General features: G+C 34.9%; 2 protein-coding genes across 2 annotated transcripts; both read right to left on the reverse strand.

Annotated features, from left to right (window-relative positions):
* Window positions 1–10,823: 10,823 nt before the first annotated feature.
* Window positions 10,824–16,675, reverse strand: LOC142539737 (ATP-dependent DNA helicase DDM1-like). The gene is made up of 15 exons (XM_075645404.1): window positions 16,412–16,675; window positions 15,707–15,970; window positions 15,547–15,630; window positions 14,892–15,232; window positions 14,613–14,802; window positions 14,345–14,520; window positions 13,630–13,699; window positions 13,358–13,547; window positions 12,867–12,962; window positions 12,687–12,781; window positions 12,489–12,608; window positions 11,989–12,108; window positions 11,697–11,795; window positions 11,490–11,600; window positions 10,824–11,353 (listed from the first exon to the last, which is right to left on the reverse strand). The coding sequence occupies exons 1-15, from the start codon at window positions 16,475–16,477 to the stop codon at window positions 11,111–11,113; spliced, it is 2,265 nt and encodes a 754-aa protein (XP_075501519.1). The 5' UTR covers window positions 16,478–16,675; the 3' UTR covers window positions 10,824–11,110.
* Window positions 16,676–18,583: 1,908 nt separating this feature from the next.
* On the reverse strand, window positions 18,584–22,223 carry LOC142539738 (proline-rich receptor-like protein kinase PERK5). Its single transcript, XM_075645406.1, is given in 9 exon segments — window positions 18,584–18,978; window positions 19,184–19,345; window positions 19,432–19,579; window positions 20,237–20,313; window positions 20,419–20,489; window positions 20,721–20,807; window positions 21,102–21,251; window positions 21,254–21,584; window positions 21,586–22,223. Coding segments are annotated over 9 exon segments (1,290 nt in total). The 5' UTR covers window positions 21,616–22,223; the 3' UTR covers window positions 18,584–18,744.
* Window positions 22,224–22,718: the final 495 nt, after the last annotated feature.

Here is a 22,718-nt window from a genome sequence, read left to right on the forward strand (position 1 = left end):
TGACATTTTATTAACATATATTAATTATTTTATTAAATTTTTACTCGGATAAATAAAGTTTTATCATTAAAAAAATTCAATTTGTTTAAAATAATAATAAAATATTTAATACAGTTGCCTCTGATCAATTTGATTTTTGAAAATTTATTTTTCAACCAATAATTAATTAAAAAACTAGGGGTGTCAATTCGGGTGGGTCGGGTGGATTAGGTTGGATCGAGCAATAGTACTATTTAAAAATTGCTCAACCCGAACTCGAGCCAACCCGAAAACCCTCAACCTGAATCTGAATCCGAATCAATTCCGATCAACTCATCAACCCGTATAACCCAATTTTGAATTTTTTTTAAATAAAATTAAATAAAATTCAAAATAATAATAATAATAATATTTTAATTTAAACACATAATAACAAAATCTCCCTCATATATATGATTTAAATTTGAAAGTCTAATCGTAGAAAAATAAAGTATATTTACTAAATCAAATAAACAATTATTTAAAAAATAAAAATGGTTCAAAATAAATATTAAATTATGAAAATTTATGATATAAATATACAATAAATATTATTTCAGACTTAAAATATATAAAAAATGTAGACAATATTTATTAATTATATATATTTTTAAAAAAATGGGTCGACCCCAACCCAACCCAACCCAACTCGATCACTTTTTTTCGGGTCAGCTATCGGGTCCAACCCGATATGACTTGAACCCGAAAACTCCAAACCCAAACTTTATTTTTTTCGGGTTGAAGCGTGTCGGATTGATGAGTCGTGTCTAATTTGACACCCCTATAAAAAACCATAAATTTTCGTCCATGTCTTTTTTATCGAAAATTTTTATGCGAGTATATCACACGTGGATCGCAAAATAGTCACAATTTATTTTCGGGATGGAACTGATGAGAGAAGGATAAAATTTATGAGAGAAGGATAAAATTTTAATCGTCACATATTTTTTTAAATTTTAAAAAATATTTATTTATTTATTTATATTTATTTATTGCTCAAAAAATATATATATTTATTGGATTTCTAGTTAATTTTCCACTCTCTTTTTTTGTTCCGCTCGATTTTTCCTTTAGGCTTTCCAGCCCACGACTTTTGATATGAGCCTTACACGTGTTGGGCCACAGAGGTAATTCATGTGGCCAAGTATTGACCGCTATTAGAATTGGGCTTAGTAGACAAGCCCAATAAAGTTCAAATTGAGGGGTAATAGAGGTCCAATTCTTTGAATAATATATGATACTAAATAATACAACCCAAATTATATCTAAATCTAAAAAATTACAAGTTTACTTAATAAACAATTAAAATTTATTTATACACAAAAACTCTTATGAAACTTTCTCACAAGTTTACTCCAATGAAGAATGTTATTTTTTATGATTGATGTGAAACTATAAAATATCCTCATCAAACTCTTCTATTGATAGGAAAATGACATGGGATTTTGGCTTCATTATTATTGACCCAATAATTAATCAATAACACATAAAAATTAACACAAGACGGTCTCACATATTGTAGGACTGAGCACTTGTCGCTTTATCAAAAGCTATAACTGGTGGTAATGGTGCAACTCAAATTTTTAAAACCGCACAACAGCACAAGCATCATGGTTCGATCGCTCTACCAAGCAGGGACAATTATTGCACATGGTGCGATCGAACCATGATGCTTGTGTTGTTGTGCGGTTTAAAAGATTTGAGTTGCATCATTACCACCAGCTATAGCTTTTGGTAAAGCGGCAAGCAGTCGGTCCTACACATCATCAATTTTGTGAAACGTATCTCCAACTCGATCTGATTCACGAAAAATATTATATTTTATGCTAAAAATATTAGTTTTCATTTTAAATATAGATCGAATCGACTCGTCTAATGAAAATAATTCTATAAAACAGTCCAAGAGACCTATTATATTATTTCATAGTCATTTACGTGCCTTTACATTTAGCAAGCTTTAAGAAAGCTACAATTTATTTTTAATCCTATATAGGCCTGATCAAAAGTTAGATCTATATATTTGTGTGGATTATATTTTACATTCTCACTTATACTAACGGGAAATTTAGGGTCCGATTCCTGCAAGTTTCACTAGTTCAGACGCATGTTTTGAAATTGTCATGAGCCTGAAATCACGAATAAGACCGTTATAAGGAGCCATAAGTGTGTCCCGGCGCAATTCCTCCGACGCTCAAGTCAGAGACTGAGGATATAAGGGGGGCAGCTAAGAGTGCTGTTGAAAAATAATATATTGAATGAATGAATCAGACACCCAAACTTCGTATTTATAGGAGAATACTTGGACCTGTGATGGGCATTCTACCTTGGTTGAGATGAGCCAGGAAGTTTGGGTTTGAGTGACTTAATGGCTCATCCATGGGGTATGACTCATGATTGTTATGAGTCATCAGCTAGAATTTATGTAAAATTTTTTGCCATACAAACATACACTACTGTGTATATATATACACTAGGAATGTACATGTGCGATGCACGTAGATAACTAATAATGAAAAATATAATACCGAGAAATTGGATAATAGTTTAAATTCGTTTGAATAACATCATGTTTACAAGTATTTATCAATCTAAATATATCAAAACACAATACATAAAAATACATCATGACAATAAATCATATATATTTACTTATTTATATGACATTTTTCAATCCGCGACATAATACGTCTCTCTTAAATGATAAATCAGCAAAAATATTTTTCATTCAAATATCATTCAAAACGGAAAAACAATAAAAATAAAATTAACAGGATAGTGAATTTTACCAAAATCAAAACTAAAATTTACTTAAATAGAGTACACATAGACAATGAACAATGAATCACAAAAATTGACTAAGAAATGTAAATAATTAATTTTTTTATATGAAATTTTAAAAATAAAGAAGAATGTGAATTAATGTCCAAATATATCTAAGATGAACAATGAATCACAAAAAAACCCTTAAAAAGACATATTAATTTAATTTGCTAACTTAAATGAACAAGTAAATGTAAAAAATTAATTTTTTTGGCATAAAATTTAAGAAATAAAGAGGAATGTGTATTAATGTCCAAATTTATTTAAGATGGACAATGAATTACAAAAAAAAAAAACTCTTAAGATAACCTAATAATTTAATTTACCAACTTAAATGAACAAGGACATATAAGAAAATTCACAATTGAAAGTGATATATTTATATGTATGTTAGATTTACTTAAATAGAGTACACATAGACAATGGACAATGAATCACAAAAATTGACTAAGAAATGTAAATAAATAATTTTTTTACATAAAATTTAGAAAATAAAGAAGAATGTGAATTAATGTCCAAATCTATCTAAGATGGACAATGAATCACAAAAAAATCCTCAAAAAAACATATTAATTTAATTTGCTAACTTAAATGAACAAGTAAATTTAAAAAAATAATTTTTTTGGCATAAATTTTAAGAAAAAAAGAGGAATGTATATTAATGTCCAAATTCATTTAAGATGGACAATGAATTGCAAAAAAAAATAAAAAACCTTAAGATAACCTAATAATTTAATTGGCCAACTTAAATGAACAAGGACATATAAGAAAATTCACAATTGAAAGTGGTATATTTATATATATGTTAGATATGTTAGATATATATTAAGAGTTCGTTGAAGAACGTTAAGTTTAAAACTTCACCTCCCTATTAAAACCAAAAATAACCTTTGCACTAGAGCAAACCTCTTATCATTCAACCGTCGAGGACATGGTTGGTCCGCATAGAGTACATACTATAAATTTAGTAACATATATCGTAAAAGTAGAAGAAAAATAAGATAATGCAACTACGAAGAACACAGATGTTGGCTCAATCTTGTTATTGTAATCTAGGAGGAAAAATGAATCTGGACTTTGTTAATCGATAACTAGAGTGTCGTCTTAACTTCATACAAATATAGAATTTCACAGGATACAACTGAATGTTCATGTCGGCAAACATTAAATGCGGTGGGGACAAAAAGTATTAAAACGTTTTTTTTGCAGGTTTGGAAAGTTGGCTAATAATTCAGACGGAATTTGAATACGCGTATTCACACGGTCAAGAGGCTCTATAAATAGAGCCCCCCCTTCATTCTGAAATCATCCCTTCTTCGAGTTTTCTCTCATCTTATAAGAATTTGAGTGCTTAGTTCTATAATATTTGTGAGGTGTTTTGTTATCCTGTATTAAGAGAGCGTGTGTTCTCTTTGGAAACACAGTGAGTGAGTTGTACACCACAAAATATTATAGTGAAAATTCTTTTCATCTTACCCGTGGTTTTTACCCTAATAATTTTTGGGGTTTTCCACGTAAATCTCGGTGTCCAGTTTATTCTTTATTTTCTGATTTTATTATCTCAAATTTCGCACGTGGGACCAACAAGTGATATCAGAGCCTTGGTTTAAAATTTCTTAAAATTCTGAGTATGCTCTGTGGTTGCAGCCTAGACTGATCTTCCACATCAGAAAAGATTTTTTGAGATTTTTTATTTAAGGCGGGATTATTTTGTTCGGTCTACTAAAATTGTTGTAGACTAATGGCGGGAAGGTACGAGATAGCAAAATTCAATGGAAGCAATTTTATGTTATGGAAAATAAAGATACAAGCAGTTTTAAGAAAGAAAAATTGCTTGACGGCTATTGGAGATAGACCGGTGGAGATTTCGGATGATGGAAAGTGGAATGAGATTAATGATAATGTTGTTGTTAATTTACACTTAGCTATAGCTGACGAAGTTTTGTCAAGTATCTCTGAGATAAAAACAGCCAAATTTATCTGGGATACTCTGACAAAGATGTACGAGGTCAAGTCGCTACACAACATGATTTTCCTAAAGAGAAGGCTTTATACTCTTCGGATGGCAGAATCTTCATCGATGACCGACCATATCAACACACTCAATACTCTATTTGCCCAACTCACTTCCATGGGGCATAAAATAGGGGAAAATGAACGTGCGGAGCTTCTACTTCAAAGTCTACCAGATTCATATGATCAACTTATCATCAACATAACCAACAATATTCTTATGAGCTTTCTAAGATTCGACGATGTCTTAACTGCGGTTCTCGGGGAAGAAAGCCGGCGCAAGAATAAGGAAGATAGGTTGGTAACCTCGAAGCAGGCAAAGGCGTTACCGATGATAAGAGGAAGATTTATGGACCGTGATTCCAGTGAGAGCCAAAGGCGAGGTAGATCAAAGTCAAGAAGTAAGAAGAAAAATATTTACTGCTTTAAATGTGGCAGTAAAGGGTACTTCAAGAAAGAGTGTACGAGTATCGATAAAAGTTCTCAAGGAAATGTGGCCAGTAATTCAGGCAGTGGTGAAATATTATTCAGCGAAGCAGCAACTGTTGCAGAAGGCATACACAAATTTTGTGACACATGGATTATGGATTCAGGAGCGACGTGGCACATGACGTCTCGGAGAGAATGGTTTGATAATTATGAATCAGTCTCAGGAGGATCTGTATCCATGAGAAATGATCATGCCTTGAAATCGCTGGGTTCGGTACTATCAAAATTAAAATGTTTGATGGCACCATTCGCACCATACAGGAGGTACGACATGTGAAATGACTGACGAAGAATCTCTTGTCCTTGGGGCAATTGGATGACATCGGGTGCAAAACTCGTATCGAGAACGGGATCATGAAAGTTGTGAAAGGCGCGCTTGTGGTTGAGAAGGCGGAAAAGGTTGCTGCAAATCTGTATGTACTTTTGGGAGAAACACACAAAGAGGCAGAACTAGATGTTGCATCAATTGGTTCAGGAGAAGAATTAACGGTGTTATGGCATAGAAAGCTCAGGCATATGTCAGAACGAGGGTTGAAAATTCTCTCAGAACGGAAGCTGCTGCCGGGACTTACAAAAGTTTCACTACCCTTTTGTGAGCACTGTGTTACCAGTAAACAATACAAATTAAAGTTTGGCACTTCTACTGCCAGGAGCAAAAGCATATTGGAGCTGATTCATTCAGATGTTTGGCAAGCACCGATTGTATCCCTAGGAGGAGCGAGATACTTTGTCTCGTTCATTGATGATTTCTCTAGGAGATGTTAGGTGTATCCAATCAAGAAGAAATCAGATGTTTTCCAGATCTTCAAAGATTTCAAAGCGCGGGTTGAACTTGATTCTGAAAAGAAAATCAAGTGTCTGAGGACTGACAATGGAGGAGAATATACCAGTGACGAGTTCGATGCATTTTGTCAACATGAGGGCATCAAGAGACAGTTCACGACGGCTTACACACGTCAACAGAATGGAGTGGCGGAGCGGATGAACAGGACCTTGTTGGACAGAACAAGAGCTATGTTGAGGACTGCGGGTCTAGAAAAATCATTTTGGGCGGAAGCAGTCAGAACCGCTTGCTATATTATCAATCGTTCTCCTTCAAGTGGCGATTGATCTGAAGACTCCGATGGAGATGTGGACTGGGAAGCCGGCGAATTATTCTCATTTGCATACATTTGGAAGTCATGTGTACATTCTGTACAATGAGCAAGAAAGATCGAAGTTGGACTCAAAATCCAGAAAATGTATCTTCTTGGGCTATGTTGATGGAGTTAAGGGGTTTCGCTTGTGGGATCCTACTGTTCACAAGCTTGTCATCGGCAGGGATGTTATCTTCGAGGAAGATAAAGTAAAGGGAGACAAAGGCACATTGAATTCAGAAACTACTATATTTCAGGTGGAAAATAAGACGGACAAAGGTCAGGTTTCTTGTGAAGCAGTACCAGAGCACGAAGAACAAGAGCATGTTGAGTCTGAGGTTTCCAATGTGAGACAATCAACTCGAGACAGAAGACCACTAGGTTGGCTTTCAGATTATGTCAGTGAAAACAACATTTCATATTGTCTATTATCAGAGAATGGTGAGCCATCGAGTTTTCACGAGGCTACTCAAAGCTCGGATGTATCTTTGTGGATGATAGCAATGCAAGAAGAGTTGGAGGCATTAGACAGAAATAAAACTTGGGATCTTGTTACACTACCACGAGGGAGGAAAGCCATCGGTAACAGATGGGTCTATAAGATCAAGCGAGATGGCAATAACCAAGTGGAGCGGTATCGTGCTAGATTGGTGGTAAAAGGGTATGCTCAGAAAGAAGGCATTGACTTCAATGAGATATTTTCCCCTGTGGTTCGGCTTACAACAGTCAGAGCGGTGTTGGCATTGTGTGCGGTGTTTGACCTACATTTAGAACAGCTAGATGTGAAAACGGCGTTTCTTCATGGAGATCTTGAAGAAAAAATCTATATGCTCCAGCCAGAAGTTTTTGCGGAAAAAGGCAAAGAGAACTTGGTTTGCAGGTTGAACAAATCTATGTACGGTCTCAAACAGGAGCCGAGGTGTTGGTACAAGAGATTTGATTCCTATATCATGAGCCTTGGATACAACAGACTGAGTGCAAACCCTTGTACATATTTCAAGAGGTCTGGTGATGATTATATTATTTTGCTGTTTTATGTGGACGACATGTTGGTAGCAGGCCCCAACAAAGATCAGGTCCAAAGATTGAAGGCACAGTTGGCTAGGGAATTTGATATGAAGGACTTGGGACCAGCAAACAAGATTCTAGAGATGCAAGTTCATCGAGACAGAAGTAACAGAATGATTTGGCTTCCCAGAAAAATTATTTGAAGAAAGTCTTGCAACGCTTCAACATGCAAGATAGTAAGTCAATATCGACCCCTCTTCCTGTTAACTTCAAGTTATCCTCCAAGATGTGTCCTAGCAGTGAAGCAGAGATGATGTAGATGTCTCGAGTATCATATGCATCAGCAGTGGGAAGTCTGATGTTCGCCATGATATGTACAAGACCGGACATTGCTCAAGTAGTGGGAGCAGTTAGTCGGTATATGGCGAATCCTGGACGAAAGCATTGGAGCACTGTTAAGAGGATCCTTTGATACATTAAGGGTACCTCGAATGCTGCATTAAGTTATGGAGGATCGGATTTTACACTCAGGGGCTTTGTCGATTCAGATTATGCAGGTGATCCTGATAAGAGGAAATCTACTACTGGTTATGTGTTTAAACTTGCAGGGGGAGCAGTAAGCTGGGTTTCAAAACTGCAGACAGTTGTGGCGTTATCTACAACAGAGGCAGAATACTTGGCAGCTACTCAAGGTTGCAAGGAGACAATATGGATCAAAAGGTTATTGGAGAAGATCGGGCACAAACAAGAAAATGTTTCTTTCTTTTGTGACAGTCAGAGTGCCTTGCACATTGCAAGGAATCCAGCCTTTCATTCCAGCACAAAACACATTGGAGTACAATTTCACTTTGTTCGAGAAGTAGTAGAAGAAGGAAGTGTGGATATGCAGAAGATCCATACAAAGGACAACATAGCTGATTTTCTGACCAAGCCAGTGAACACTGATAAGTTTGAGTGATGTAGATTCTCAAGTGGCCTAGCAGAGACGTAAGCAGCAGGTAATGGCAAGATTGAAAGGATGTGTGGATATGTGTTTGATTCTCAATCAAATCTCCAAGTGGGAGAAATGTCGGCAAACATTAAATAGGGTGGGGACAAAAATTATTAAAACGTTTTTTTGCAGGCTTGGAAAGTTGGCTAATAATTCAGACGGAATTTGAATACGCGTTTTTAACGCGTATTCACACGGTCAAGAGGCTCTATAAATAGAGCTCCCCCTTCATTCTGAAATCATCCTTTCTTTGAGTTTTCTCTCATCTTATAAGCATTTGAATGCTTAGTTCTATAATATTTGTGAGGTGTTTTGTTCTCCTGTATTAAGAGAGTGTGTGTTCTTTTTGGAAACACAGTGAGTGAGTTGTACACCACAAAATATTATAGTGAAAATTCTTTTCATCTTGCCCGTGGTTTTTACCCTAATAAATTTTAGGAGTTTTCCACGTAAATCTCGGTGTCCAGTTTATTCTTTATTTTCTGATTTTATTATCTCAAATTCCGCACGTGGGACCAACAGTTCAGACTGAAGAGTATGATTTCAAATAAGTCAATCTTGAGGGCCAAAAACTAGCCGATTTTGCAAAGACAAAGCGTACAGCGGTGTTGTCGTGGAGTGCATAAACGAAACAAAACAGAAACATTTTCTTGCGTAAAGCTCACAAGTTCGCCTTACCTGAGTTTGCAACTTTGACATTTCAGCAAGCAAATACAAGCGATTTTCGGCAAGGCATTTTAGATGAAGAAAAGTTTGGATTTTCACACACTGATTACATTTGATGTCTTCAAATTTGCATTATCTACATAGGTAAGAGCTTCTGGTCTCTTTCATTTGTTAATATCATTTGTTTTTTTTTTTAAATATAAATTGGAGGCAGACATATTTATGCATTTAATGATTTAATCGTAGGAACTTGTGTCTGAAAAGAAATTGACTAGAATCAAATAATTTTGAACCAAATGTTTGGAACGTGAATTCCAAACTTTGCGAGATCTAATAATCTTAATATATTTTGATATGGTGGGAAAGTATTATTCTGTTATTTATACCTTGACATAGTGGATGAAGCGTTGTTGGGACCTCTTTGAGAGATAGGTTAGTGTGTGTATATATAGTCCTAAATTAGTTTTTGAATTATGTGAATATATGTATATTTTTTTCATAATTTTATGATGCTTTGACTTAAATTTTTTTAAAAAAAAACATTTAGTAACTTTTGAAATATTAATATTTGTACCGAAAAATTAAGGAGTGTCTCAGTAAAAAAAAATTTATAGAAAAAATTACGGTTATATTTTAGACTTTTCCTACTATGAATTATTTTAAATTTTTTTTGCCTCCTTATTAAAATATCTATTAGCAGCCCTCACCTCGAGGAAGTTTTTTTTAATACATTATCTAGTCTCAATTTTCATGTATTTTCTCCTAATTTTTATATCAATAATTTTAAAATTAATATATACATCACATCTATTTAATTACTCCATTTTTTTTCTAGTTTTTTCTATTCATTACAGTTCAAAATCCGGGCATACATTATTTCTCATTAACAATTAATTCATACATACACTTAATTATGTTCGTAATACAAAATAGAATAATATATATAACATGATATGTGAAGAAACCGAGCGAGATTTCAAAAAAAAAAAAAATAGAGTTAGACCCAAAACATGAATGACTAATAAACAAAATAAAAGGATCATCAGAAAAAAAACACGCGAACATCAAAGGTATTAATCAAAATCAAATACGACGACGAAAAAGAAACATAAAAATTAGATATGATTGCTGAATTTAATCAAAGAAAATAACATGAAAAATAAAATAAAAATATGAAAAATATACTGAAAGATATGAAAATCATATAAAAAAATTATTGAAAAAACTAAACCATTGTTATTTAAAATGATAGACAAGCTGTGAAATAATATTCGTGATGGAATAATTTGTCAAAAAAATTATGTGTCTACAATCATTTGCAAATTTAATATCAATATTTATAATATACTTAAGTTCGATAGTCTCATGTTTTGCTACTAGTTATTTGAAAATTAGAAGACAGTATTAATTATTATGTGCATAAAAATTACAATTTATAAGCATTTTTAAATTTCAATAGTACTCAATGATACAAACATTAAAATTGAAATCGTATGAGATATAATTAAATAACTAGAAAATATTATCTGAAATTATTTAATAATACGAATAAACAAAGCCGGCCGGATATGTGTATGTGTTGCCACTAGCCCAGGGTAAAAATTTGAGGCAGTCATCATAATACAAATACAACATTTTTTTAGTTAAAATCGTGAATTTGAAATGAAGACAATTTATACCTCTTTTTTTTTTTTCTCAAGTGGGCTTTTAATCATTTTCGAATACTACAGGAGAGAACGTTTTCAAAATAGACCCAAAAATTATGGAACGTGGCTGCAATTGATATGCTAATAGCCATTTACCCCATCTACACAACTCTGGGCAGATAGAATTTTGTCTATCGATTCCTAGTAGACATTCCTCTCGACATATTCGACAAAAATGGGAGGAAAGTTGATCAAACACATGCACTGAACATATTCTGCATTTTCCAAAAAACAGAGGTGATATACCCATAAACAACCAGTGTTCAGCTGCTGAGACTGGAGAGCACTCCTCCAGTTGCGGTAGGAATGACCACCTCCCAGCCAGGTCCTTTAAGTGGAGTGACACTTGGTTTTGACTCGAAATTATCAGTTTCCTCTGAAGAATCAGAAATTAGTAAATCACTACGGTCCAAAACTCTATCCAAGTCTTCGTCACTAATGTCCGTCTGAATCTCTCTTTCCACTTCATCTTCTTCATCACGAAGAAGAGCTATCAGTTCCTCTTCCTGAAACATGCAACAGAATGTGAGAATGATTTTCTCTTGATAGCTTGGTTGTGAACGTCATACAAAAATGACGACTTCAACCGAGGACAAAGTATAAAAACATATGCAATAGCAAAAGATTGCACGTAGCACCAACCGTCATGGAATCAGTTGCATCAGCCTTCGATCGTTCTTGCTTGAACTGTCCCTTCCCAATCACCACATGTTCAAGCCTCAACTTGCTAAAAGCTCGCCTTAACATTCGACCCTGATGGTATAAAATTTAGTTTCTTCAATCAAAATATACGAGCAAAAAAAAATGAACGACATTTGGAACAGATGGAGACTGTGAATTATGAGGCACCTCCACAGATTGAGCAGTAGCCAGCCTGTAAACATGAACAGGTTTTGTTTGACCAATTCTGTGACATCGGTCCATTGCCTGTAAATCCATTTGAGGGTTCTGTAATGCAAGGGCATGTAAATTAATTTTCCTAGGACAGCACTTTATACATAAAAAGAGTAGATGATGTGGAGAAACAGACAAACATAAAGAAAAAAAAAGGAAAACAAAGAACAAGTGGCATGCTTGGAAATAAGTGTGTGTGTACGTCTGTGGTGGGGATAGATATGAAATAAGAGTTGAAGATGGGTACCCAGTCGCTGTCATATAAAATGCAAGTATCAGCAGAAGTAAGATTAATGCCTAGTCCCCCAGCCCGAGTGCTAAGGAGGAAAATTCTATACTCGCTGTCAACGTCATTAAAATCTTGAATCTGTATGTCAGATCAGCAAGTAATCTTAGTTTATATCAATTTCAAAATGTGAAGAGAATAAGCAACAAGCAAAAACATAGAATATCATGAGTCCATGATCACGTTATATATAATCAAGCTTCAAATATTATGAATGACTTGTGATACTTCTAGATGGGATTTCGCTGTTTTCAAACTGCAAATTCCACTCAACACAAAAGTCGGGGAAGAAAAAATCTAATTTCAAAAAACAGAAACAAAAACACATGCGGTGTCAACCAAAAAAGGTGCGATTGCAATTCCAAATGTCCTTGATCACTAGAAAAGAAATGCATGAACCCATAACAATGAAGATAAAGCCAAATTGACACTCATTTAGCACCAGTAAGAAATAGTATTACCTGTCTTCTCCGCTGTTCCAATTTAACATTACCATCAATCCTACAGACTTGAAATCCTTTTTCAGCAAAATAGTAGTCCATTAAATCCAACATTTTGGTCCATTGCGAAAATAATAGAACCTGTTATCCCAGATTGAAATAATGACTAGCCATTTATCACAAAAACTTACATCCACATTAAAAAAGTGGTTCAATTACTTTGTGCTTGCGAGCAAACAGCTTAGTCAGCAATCTGTCCAATAAACGAAATTTGCCACACTGCTCAACTAGCTGTTCCACAGGTGGATAAAAATCTAACAAAAAGCACATAAACTAAAAGATTAGAAATGGATTTTAAACTAATTAGATCATTAAAGTTTTACGAGATAGATAACATACATGAACCATCAAATGCGGACTCCAAAAGGTCAGGGTGGTAGCAGTTCTTTCTAAGTTGAATCACCAGATTATTTAGCTTCCCTTTCATACCATATGCTGCATGTTCACAAAATTTTTCATCAGCATAGATCATCCTGATAAGTCAATTTAATTAGAATGGCCTATTCATCCTTCAAGAATATTAGCCTATAAATAGCATGAGAATGGAATTTAATTGTGTAACCAAAGATGTATCAGAACAAACATGCCAGTGCAGGTTAAATACAAAAGTAATATCGTATAATCACCTCGCTGCACCTAGACAAATTCATATTTCAGTTTTTTTTAGAGAGATCCGAGGCTTGAACAAGAAATAAATAAACAATATTAAGAAAGTTATTATACAAATCAGTCATGTGGAGATAAAAATGTAAAGAGATTAACAGTTAAGATAGGTGTTAGGGAAAATTTTGGTGTAGCACTTATTAATAGGAAAATGAAGAGGTTATTACGATATTCTGATTTCTCTCTCAGGTGACCTTCAAGCGTCTTATCAATTAGATGATTCTGGAAGTTCTTCTGATACTGGGTCATCGTGGCGTACAAGATAATTTCCTTTTTCCGTGGGAGCATCTGCTCCACATCTGCTTTCAATCTGCGCAGGAGAAAAGGACGCAATATTGTATGTAGTTTGGCCACCACCTGCAGTGTTAGAAAGTCTCAAATATGATGCTAAGAACATTAATATTCTTCTTTGAAGCTCAGTAGGTTTCCATTAACATACATGTGCCCTTCGTTTTTCTTCCAATTCTTCCTTGATGGCTTCATCACTAGACTTTCCTGACAAATCAAACCTGAAAGAATTCACATCAAAGCAAAAGAATCAGGCAACAAAAGCAGTTTTCATCCATACATAACTTACTGGAATACCTCAGCATAACACTGACAAACATCATAAATTTTGCAAGCTGAAATATTTGTGTTTTGCGTATCAAAGACATCGACTCCAGTAAAACAATGACTTGGATGCAAATTCCAAACCTAAGTAATTTGTATTTTAGATTTTTAGTTTCAGGGTATTTAATAATTGTAGTCTGGCAGAACTCAGCCTCCATACTATAATATGCAATAAAATCGTAAAATCATAGCTTTGCAACTTCATGATCACTTATGGTGTGTATCGTGCTAGTTCTTCCACAAAACAATCCTATTCAAGCTATTTCTCCATGAAATTAACCTTTCCACCGCTGACAATTGATAAAAGAATCCCATGTCACATAAATAACAACTACCAACGGCACAACAGAGATTAAATGCAACAGATATTAAATGTTCAGATGAACTCGATCCCTTTACCAATCATAGGTATACAATGAGTCAACGGAACACTTATCAAAAGAAAAGAAATTAAGAAAGCAATTACCATTGCAACTGTTTATTTCACAGTTCTCAAGGAATACTTGCACTTGTAAAGAATATAACGATTAAAAGGTTAATACCAGGATTCAAACTCTTCGTGGGAAGAAAAAATATCAGGAAGAATAAAATTCAGTAAAGACCAAAGCTCCGCTAAGTTATTTTGCAGAGGTGTGCCAGTCAAAAGAAGCTTATTTTCTACACTTAGGTATTTCAGCTCCTTCAGCAACAAACATTTAGAATTCTTCAATCTGTGTCCCTTCAATAAACAAAAATTGGAGGATAAGCAACACTTAAATATCTGGCACTTGCACAAAGTTCAGAAAGGAAATTTTGAATTGTCACAAGTACCTCATCAACAACCAAATATTTCCAGCTGTAATGCCTTAAATTTTTTCGGGCATCATTCAGTGCAATTTCATAAGAAGTAATGACAACAGGAAACTTGGGACCGAGTGTTCTAGGCATGTGATTTCTTCTAATTTCATCCCTTGCCTTCCTGTCCCCATGATAAATGATTGCATCCATCGAGGGCACAAACCTGGAAAACTGAAGCTGCTTAGCATACTCAATAGGCGTAGAAAGGGTATTAGCTACAGCTATGACAAACTACAAAAGTAAATTAAATACCTATTTATTTCACTCATCCAATTTGTGAGGGTGGAGAGAGGAGCTACAATCAAATAAGGTCCATGCAATCCGTTTGCTTTTAGATGTGCAAGGAAGGAAATAGTTTGAATTGTTTTCCCAAGCCCCATTTGATCAGCGAGTATCCCATTTAGTCCATTTTGCCACAACGAAATCATCCACTTCAAGCCTTTAATTTGATAATTTTTCAGCTTTCCACCAGTTAAAGAGGGTACCAATTCATGTTGCTCTTTTTCGGCCCTCTCTTGTTCTGTAAGAGTATTTTCACAAACACCATCTTTAGATCTAGTAAGCATGGCTGCGACAGCTCTCGTGGCCTTTCTCTACAGATAAATGGAAAATATGTTGGCTAAAACGAACACAAAACAGCAATAAAAAAATGGCATACATCTGACAATGTAGACACTCACGAGCACCTAACAAAATCTGGTAACATATTGTCCTCAAAAGAATATGTATTATACCCATCAAACGCAGATACCATTATGAAAAAATAAAAGATCCGCACTGAAATTTCAATCAGAATTCAAATGGCTCAATCACCAAACTACTGACTAGCTGCAAAATCCAAAAGGAAATATTGAATATTTAGTTGAATAAACACTGATTCCTGGTAGAACAAGAAGAAAAAAATTACAGTATTATAACTTGCAGCTGCCTTTCTTTTTGAACCACGGCCTCTCTTGCTTTGAACAGCTTTTTCATCATCCTCCATCTCATTCTAAAATATCCAAAAACCAATTAAAACAGCAAAATATCATTGCAATTCATATTTTTAAATTCCTCAACAAAGAAACCTTGGTGATATCCTCCATATTTTCCAGTAGAAACTCAGAGTAAAGTTGGGTTTGTGTCAGAAGCTCATCCAGTTTAGTGAACTGGATATCATTCAAGGGAGGCACCTCTTTAACCTCGTTTCCATCTTCCTCTTTTACTTTCTTCAGCCTAGCTTCCAGAAGCTTATCTTCCTCCTCTTCGATGATTTTTGAAAATGGAGAAGAATCAGTTGTGTTTGCGTCAGTTTCATCCTTCAATACAACACCGATCTTCTCGGTGCAGTCCTTCAGCTCAGAATAATATCAAGAAAAAAAACTGATAAGCATCAACTGAACATTGACAACAAAGTCATAGGACCAAAAAGAAAACAAAGGCATGTAATATCCCCAACTCAAAGGGTGTCCGAAGCCGCAGGGCAATGATCCAACTCACCAACAAATAAACACTTGCAAAAAATAAAAAAAATTCAAAATTTTCATCAGAAACAAGAAATGTGATGCGCTCTAAGACAACAAATCTCCAACTTCAAAAAGCATCGACATTTAGCGACCACACTACCACCGCCACAACCCCAACTACCAATATCAGACTTTCTTCCATTTGCCTTTGAAACCCCAAAAAAAAAATCAAGCATTTTGATAGCTTTCATACTACATTCTTCCTCGATAAACAAAAGAAGACCACAAATACAATCGAAAAAACATACAGATAAATTATTTACGCACCTCGTCTTCGAGAACCGAGGTCGGAGAATCTGCAACAGGCTCGGTCTTCACTTCTTTATCAGCCATCTCACTTTAAACCCTAACCCCTTGAATCATTCAAACCCCAAAATGAAACACTTCAATACAGAAACAATTACTCCGAAAATATGGAAAAAAAAATCTTCAGAAATCGTAATCAAATAATCACTACAAATCCGAAAACTAAAATTTTCCTAAAATGTGAGGAAAAATTCGTCAAGTGCTGTGGAAATATAAATACTTGGGAAAAATGAAAAATGGCTGCGCAAATACTCAAGAAATCTGGAATACGGTCGGATATTGGCGGGAAAGTGGATCTTCATTTTTACCCCTGAAAGCCTAGGGTTATTTCAAAAGAGCCATCGTATATATGGTGCGAAACTCAAAAATTTCGCGAACGATTGCACTATATTCTGTCTTCCACTATAAAATATAAATAATTATTTAATTATTTATTGGACCCAACAAAAAAATATGTAAAAATAAATTGCTTAATTACAAATTAAATCAAATATTATATATATATATATATATATATATATATACACACATTTTGGTAAAATATAAGATTTTAATATATAAGCACATATTTGACATATTGACTTATGATCTAGCATTAATTTCCTAATGGTTGTATCACAATAATGGAAATTTGCTAATGAGATGTTAGTATTATATGTTGCATTCAATAGTTTTTATTCATTTTCATATGAACCTCTAGTTTTACGGGAGAGGATCCTCTGCTGTAGGGTGAGAAACAACATACGGTGCTGTGCGCGTGTGTTGTCAAAATTTCTTTTTTAAAACTTTTGTTTCTCTTATTTTGGTTTGCTCAATTAATTAAATATGACAAGATAAATAAAAATAATTATTATATATTAATTTTTAAATATTCAATTAATTCGTGCAAAATATATTACTGTTAAAATTTTAAAAAACTTACAGAAAAATTAAATTAAACCAAAATCTCCAAATATAATAAATCAGTGATAAATTAATGATTAGTTTTACTTAAAAAATAAATCTAAACCAAAAATTTAACTAAAGGGTAAATTTTTGTTAAATTTATTTTGTATGAAATAATATATATAGTTTAATTTTATTAAGTTTAATTATTTTAAATTGTATTATATTAATAATAATATTTTTACTAGTGGTAACAATCTTTTCGTATCTTTTTTCTGAATTAAATGATCTAACAATTTTGATTTAACAATAAACAGATACACAATACAAATACATCATTAGTTTTCATATATTTCATTTTTTCAATGCAGTATAAAGATGAGATAATTATTAATTTAACTTAATAGAATTAAACCATATATAAATATTATTTTATACAAAATAAATTTAACACGAATTTACTATATATAATTATTTAAATTTTTTGTTCATATTTAATTTTTTAAGTCAAATTATTCATTAATTTGTCATTGAATTATTCTACCTAAATATTTGATATGATTTAATTTTTATTTTTTTAATTTTTAATAGGATCGATACACTTTACATCAATTAATTGATTATTTAAAAAATAATATATAATTATTATTTTCATTGTCTTGTCTTAATTAATTAATTAACAATCCAAAACGAGGGAAATAAGGAAATAATAATAATAATTTGATAACACGGTGTTGTTTTGAGTACACATTATCATATGATGTTTCTCTCTCCACAGCAGAGATCCTCTCCCGAGTTGTACAAAATAAATATGGATATTTGGACACAAACAACATGGTTTGAATTACGTGATTTTGGTTGGTTGAATTATTACACTTGAAATTTTAGTTGATATACATATATATTCGCACATAAAAATATTATTTTATCCTTTCCTTTTAAAAATATTTGCAATGAATTCAATTTCCACGAAATTAGTCTCATTATAAATCGGCAAAAAAATTTATGTGAGACTGTCTCACGGATCGTATTTTGTGAGACAGATCTCTTATTTGGGTCATCCATGAAAAAATATTAGTTTTTATGCTAAGAGTATTACTTTTTATTGTGAATATTGGTAAGGTTGATCCGTTTCACAGATAAAGATTCATGAGACCGTCTCGCAAGAGACCTACTCTTATAAATTATGAAACATTGTATAAATGTCCATGTACTTGTAAATGTGTGCATATATATCAAGAAAATTAATAGATGAAAATTTTCATGTATATAGCAAAACTACATATATATCCTCGAACGATTCCTAAAGGTTAACTGTGCTAGATGTATGAGATCTAGCGATATGATCAAGTCAAGAAATTTCTATGGTTTTGACCCGTTGGGGTCAGGAGTTGTGACGTCTCCCAATTCTAGTCGTTGCTGCTGGACGAGGAAGGGTTCAACCCGTACTCACTCGTGACTCCGCTGCTGTTGCAGTCCTGGCTCGTCATCACCATCTTCCTGAATTTCATCATGTCGGCATTGTATGCGCCCGTGTCGTAGCTCTCGATGTTGCCTTTCGGGTTAAAAGCAGCGCTTTGTCCAGGTTTCACGCCTTCGTTCAAGTCCTCCAGCAGCGAATTACCATCCAAAGAACGTACAATCTACGAATACAGATGTTTATGATTAAGTTCATGTTATTGTAATGAGAAAGTTCTATATATATATGGGACTTTTCGGAGCTAAATATTGTTCATCGAGTGATGGATCATTTTCTTTTCCATAATCTCCATCATGATTCACGTGTTTAAACTTTTTAGATATTTGCATGATGATAATAAGTATACTGGTGTTATATTCATAGTTTACCTGGCTCATCTTGGGGCGTCTTCTGGCAGAATGGCGTATGGAAGCAGCTGCGCAAGAAACCATGCGAGCCATCTCATGGGGGACATAGTTATCTTGGAGGCGTGGATCCACTAAAGCATCGTAACTCCCATCTTCCAATGCTTTCGAAAGGAGTGGTCTCGCCTGCATGCATGCATGTAAACTCAATAAAGACGAAGTTGGAAGCAACAAGTGTGTGTATATATATACACACACACACACGTACGTACCCAGTCGACTAAGCTGTCTTCCATGGTTTTATTAGTATGGTCTACGGGTTTCCGCCCGGTTATGAGCTCCAGTAGCATCACCCCGAAGGAGAAGACATCCGACTTCTCCGTTAGCTTTCCGCTCGATGCATACTCCGGAGCCAGATACCTACAGTATATATACAAATATATTTTGGATGGTTAAAACTTCATTTTATTTTTTATTTTTTAAAACTTTAATATTAGTTATATATATTTGCCTGATTTTGGTTATTTATGCTATCTAAATTCAATTTTGGTCCGCTATTTATGTTATTTTTATAATTTTAATCATTTTTAGACGCGGCCCTGATGTGACGCTTATGTGACGTTGACACGATATTGATTTATAAGTGTCACATCCGTATTTCCGATGAAAAAATAATTAAAGTTGTCAAAATTAAAATATTCATGAGTAAAACTAAAATTGAACAATACAGAGAACCAAAGTTGCAAAATAACAAACACATAAGTCCAAAAGTGCAATTTTTTTTATTTTATTAGACAAGATTAAAATGTTCGATAACATCCATGTACAATAACAAAATGAGTAAAATAGTTTTATCAATAATTATAATCTAACATATTTAAACATCTCACTTTTTTAAGTAAGGGTAATTATTGTTTCAACAATTTATTCTATCATGTCAATGTTTTAATTAGGCTGACAATAGACAAAACCCAATAAACATAAGAAAATATATTTATATATAAATTAATAACTAATGAAAATTAAATAAAAACAACAATAATAGCCCTTAAACAGAATAGACAACGATAAAATTACCCGAAAGTTCCTATGACACGTGTGGAAACGTGTGTGTAATTTTCACTAGTCAGTTTAGCCAATCCGAAATCAGCCACCTATATTATAATATATGTAGGCCAGGAAACAAAATTAACATCGGTAAGCATGCAGATATAAAAAGTGATGATTCTTGGAAATTATTTTGAAGATTTCAGGGATACCATGGCCTCAAAGTTGAAGTCAAGTAGTATATTTGCTGTCTTGATGTCGCGATGGATGATTCGAGGGTGGCCTGCAATTACGCAGTAAGATTGAAAAACAAGAGTAATGTGCTAATCGTGTGCCCGACTAGTTATTTGTTAAGAGTATGAACGTATATGTTTAGAAACTTGACGTCAATTTGAGTTTATATATTATGAAGAAAATGTGAAAAAAGTTGTGGTTCCTTTTTTGTTTTTCCCATAATTCCGTATACGATTTACCTTGAAAAGTGCAGATATATTAACAAGCCAAGAATTCTTACAATCTTCATGCAGGTAAGCAAGCCCCTTGGCCGATCCCACCGCAATTCGAAGCCTACTCGCCCAGTCCATGACTGACTGATCTTTTGCTGTAACAACAAACTCACATTTTCACCATCAAGAATCCCTGCCAGGGGCGGAACTACATGCTCTTGTATCCGGGCTTTAGCCCGAGTGGCCCAAATTTTTTTAAAAAAAATTTATGTGTTAATTTTTTAATAATTTTGAAATAATATGATATTAGCCCGGTTAATCAATTTAAAATATTAAAAGATTTTAGAGTTTAAAATTCTAGACCGTACGGAAACTTATTCACTGATCCCTACCACAAATATACAAGACTTTCAAGATTTGAAATATAGCAGGAACTTAGAATGCAGTACCATGAAGATGGAATTCTAAGGTCTTGTTCGGCACGAACTCATAAACCAACATTCGCTGCTCTCTGACAATGCAATATCCAACGAGAGACACCAGGTGCCGGTGATGAACTCGGCTGATAATATCAACCTCAGCTTGGAACTCGCGTTCGCTTGCCCGCTATCGGCCTTGAGACTCTTCACGGCAACCTCCCTCCCGTCAGGTAAGACTCCTTTGTGCACGAAACCGAACCCGCCTTGGCCTAACAAATTGGAGCGAGCGAACCCACCTGTTGCAGCTGCAAGCTCTTCGTAACTGAACTGGCTTCTGGGACCCATATTGCCGCCCACGTTTGGAGATGGAGGTGGCAGGGAAATGGGATGTTGCCCTGAATTGTTGTAGCCAGGGGAACTCATGAACTCGTTGCTTAGGTTTGCATGGGGCGGGGGAGGAGCTGTGCCCCAGCCGCCGTGGGCAGCGGGGGTCCCCACTCCCCATGACGCCGGGTGGTGGAGGAAGCTTGACGATGTGATCCATATTCTGAGGGTTATGCCAATTTGGGTTGCTGCCGTTGTAATACGGCGATTTCTTCCTCCTCTTCGCACATACCAGACAGATAATCAAAATGGCAAAAATCAATATTCCTCCAACAACAGCACCTGCAAAGACCGCTATACTCTCTGTGGAATCAGATGGTGAAGACGAAGCATCCGTCCCAGATGATGCACCCGAATTCCCGTTTGATGGCCGCAAAGGAGATGGAGGAGCCAAAGCAAATGGTGTTTGCGACCCACCTGTTGGAGATAAGTTAGGTGACGGAATACCGCCGCGAGAAGTAGGAGGCGTGCGGTTGTTGTTCGATGAAGCCGGCGGAGATGGAGACGATGATGGAGGAGGCTGTGTGACTGAATCTTGAGGTGCTGGCGGGGTTTGGGGTTCGGCGGGTGTGGAAGGTGTAGGGGCTGAAGAAGGGTCGTCTCCAGGTGTGGAGGAGTCTGGAGGAGGAGGGGAGGAAGCTGGAGGATCCGGCGGTGATGTTGTAGGGGCCGGAGAGAAAACTCCTGCTGCTCGGGTGGAGAGGGTGGAGGAGTATCTGCGGGAGGAGCTGGCGGAGATTCTCCAGGTATAACACTTGGCGGAGCAGTATCAGGAGATGAAGCCATTTATAAATAACTTCCCGGCGAAGATTGGCCTCGGTTTCACCGCCGGAAGGAAAATTCTCCCACGGCTGCTCTTCAAGGCAATGTAACGCCATGCACATGAATATTACAATACCACACGCTCGAAATTTCAAAATTCACACAGCATTGTATTAAAAAATGACTCTTTTCCATCCTGAGATATTCTTACAAGCATGCACCTTAAATTTATTTAGAGATTATAATGAAGAAAACAGTTTATTTTTGAATCGACCCTCACGAAATAATGTAACATAGTACAAGAAGGATGAAATTATTTTTAGTAACTAATTTAGAACATGTCAATTCGTTGTGTATATATGTTTAATGATCACACAAATCAAGATTCCAACATTAGAGGCATAATTAAGAGAGAACAAACATACCAGAATTGCAGCAGTTGAAGTTTCCTCAAATGTAAGAGAAAAGGAGAGGAACATTATTGATTTGTGTTTTTTCATG

The sequence above is a fragment of the Primulina tabacum genome, chromosome 3 (genome assembly GCF_025594145.1).
Source record: "Primulina tabacum isolate GXHZ01 chromosome 3, ASM2559414v2, whole genome shotgun sequence".
NCBI lineage: Eukaryota > Viridiplantae > Streptophyta > Magnoliopsida > Lamiales > Gesneriaceae > Primulina > Primulina tabacum.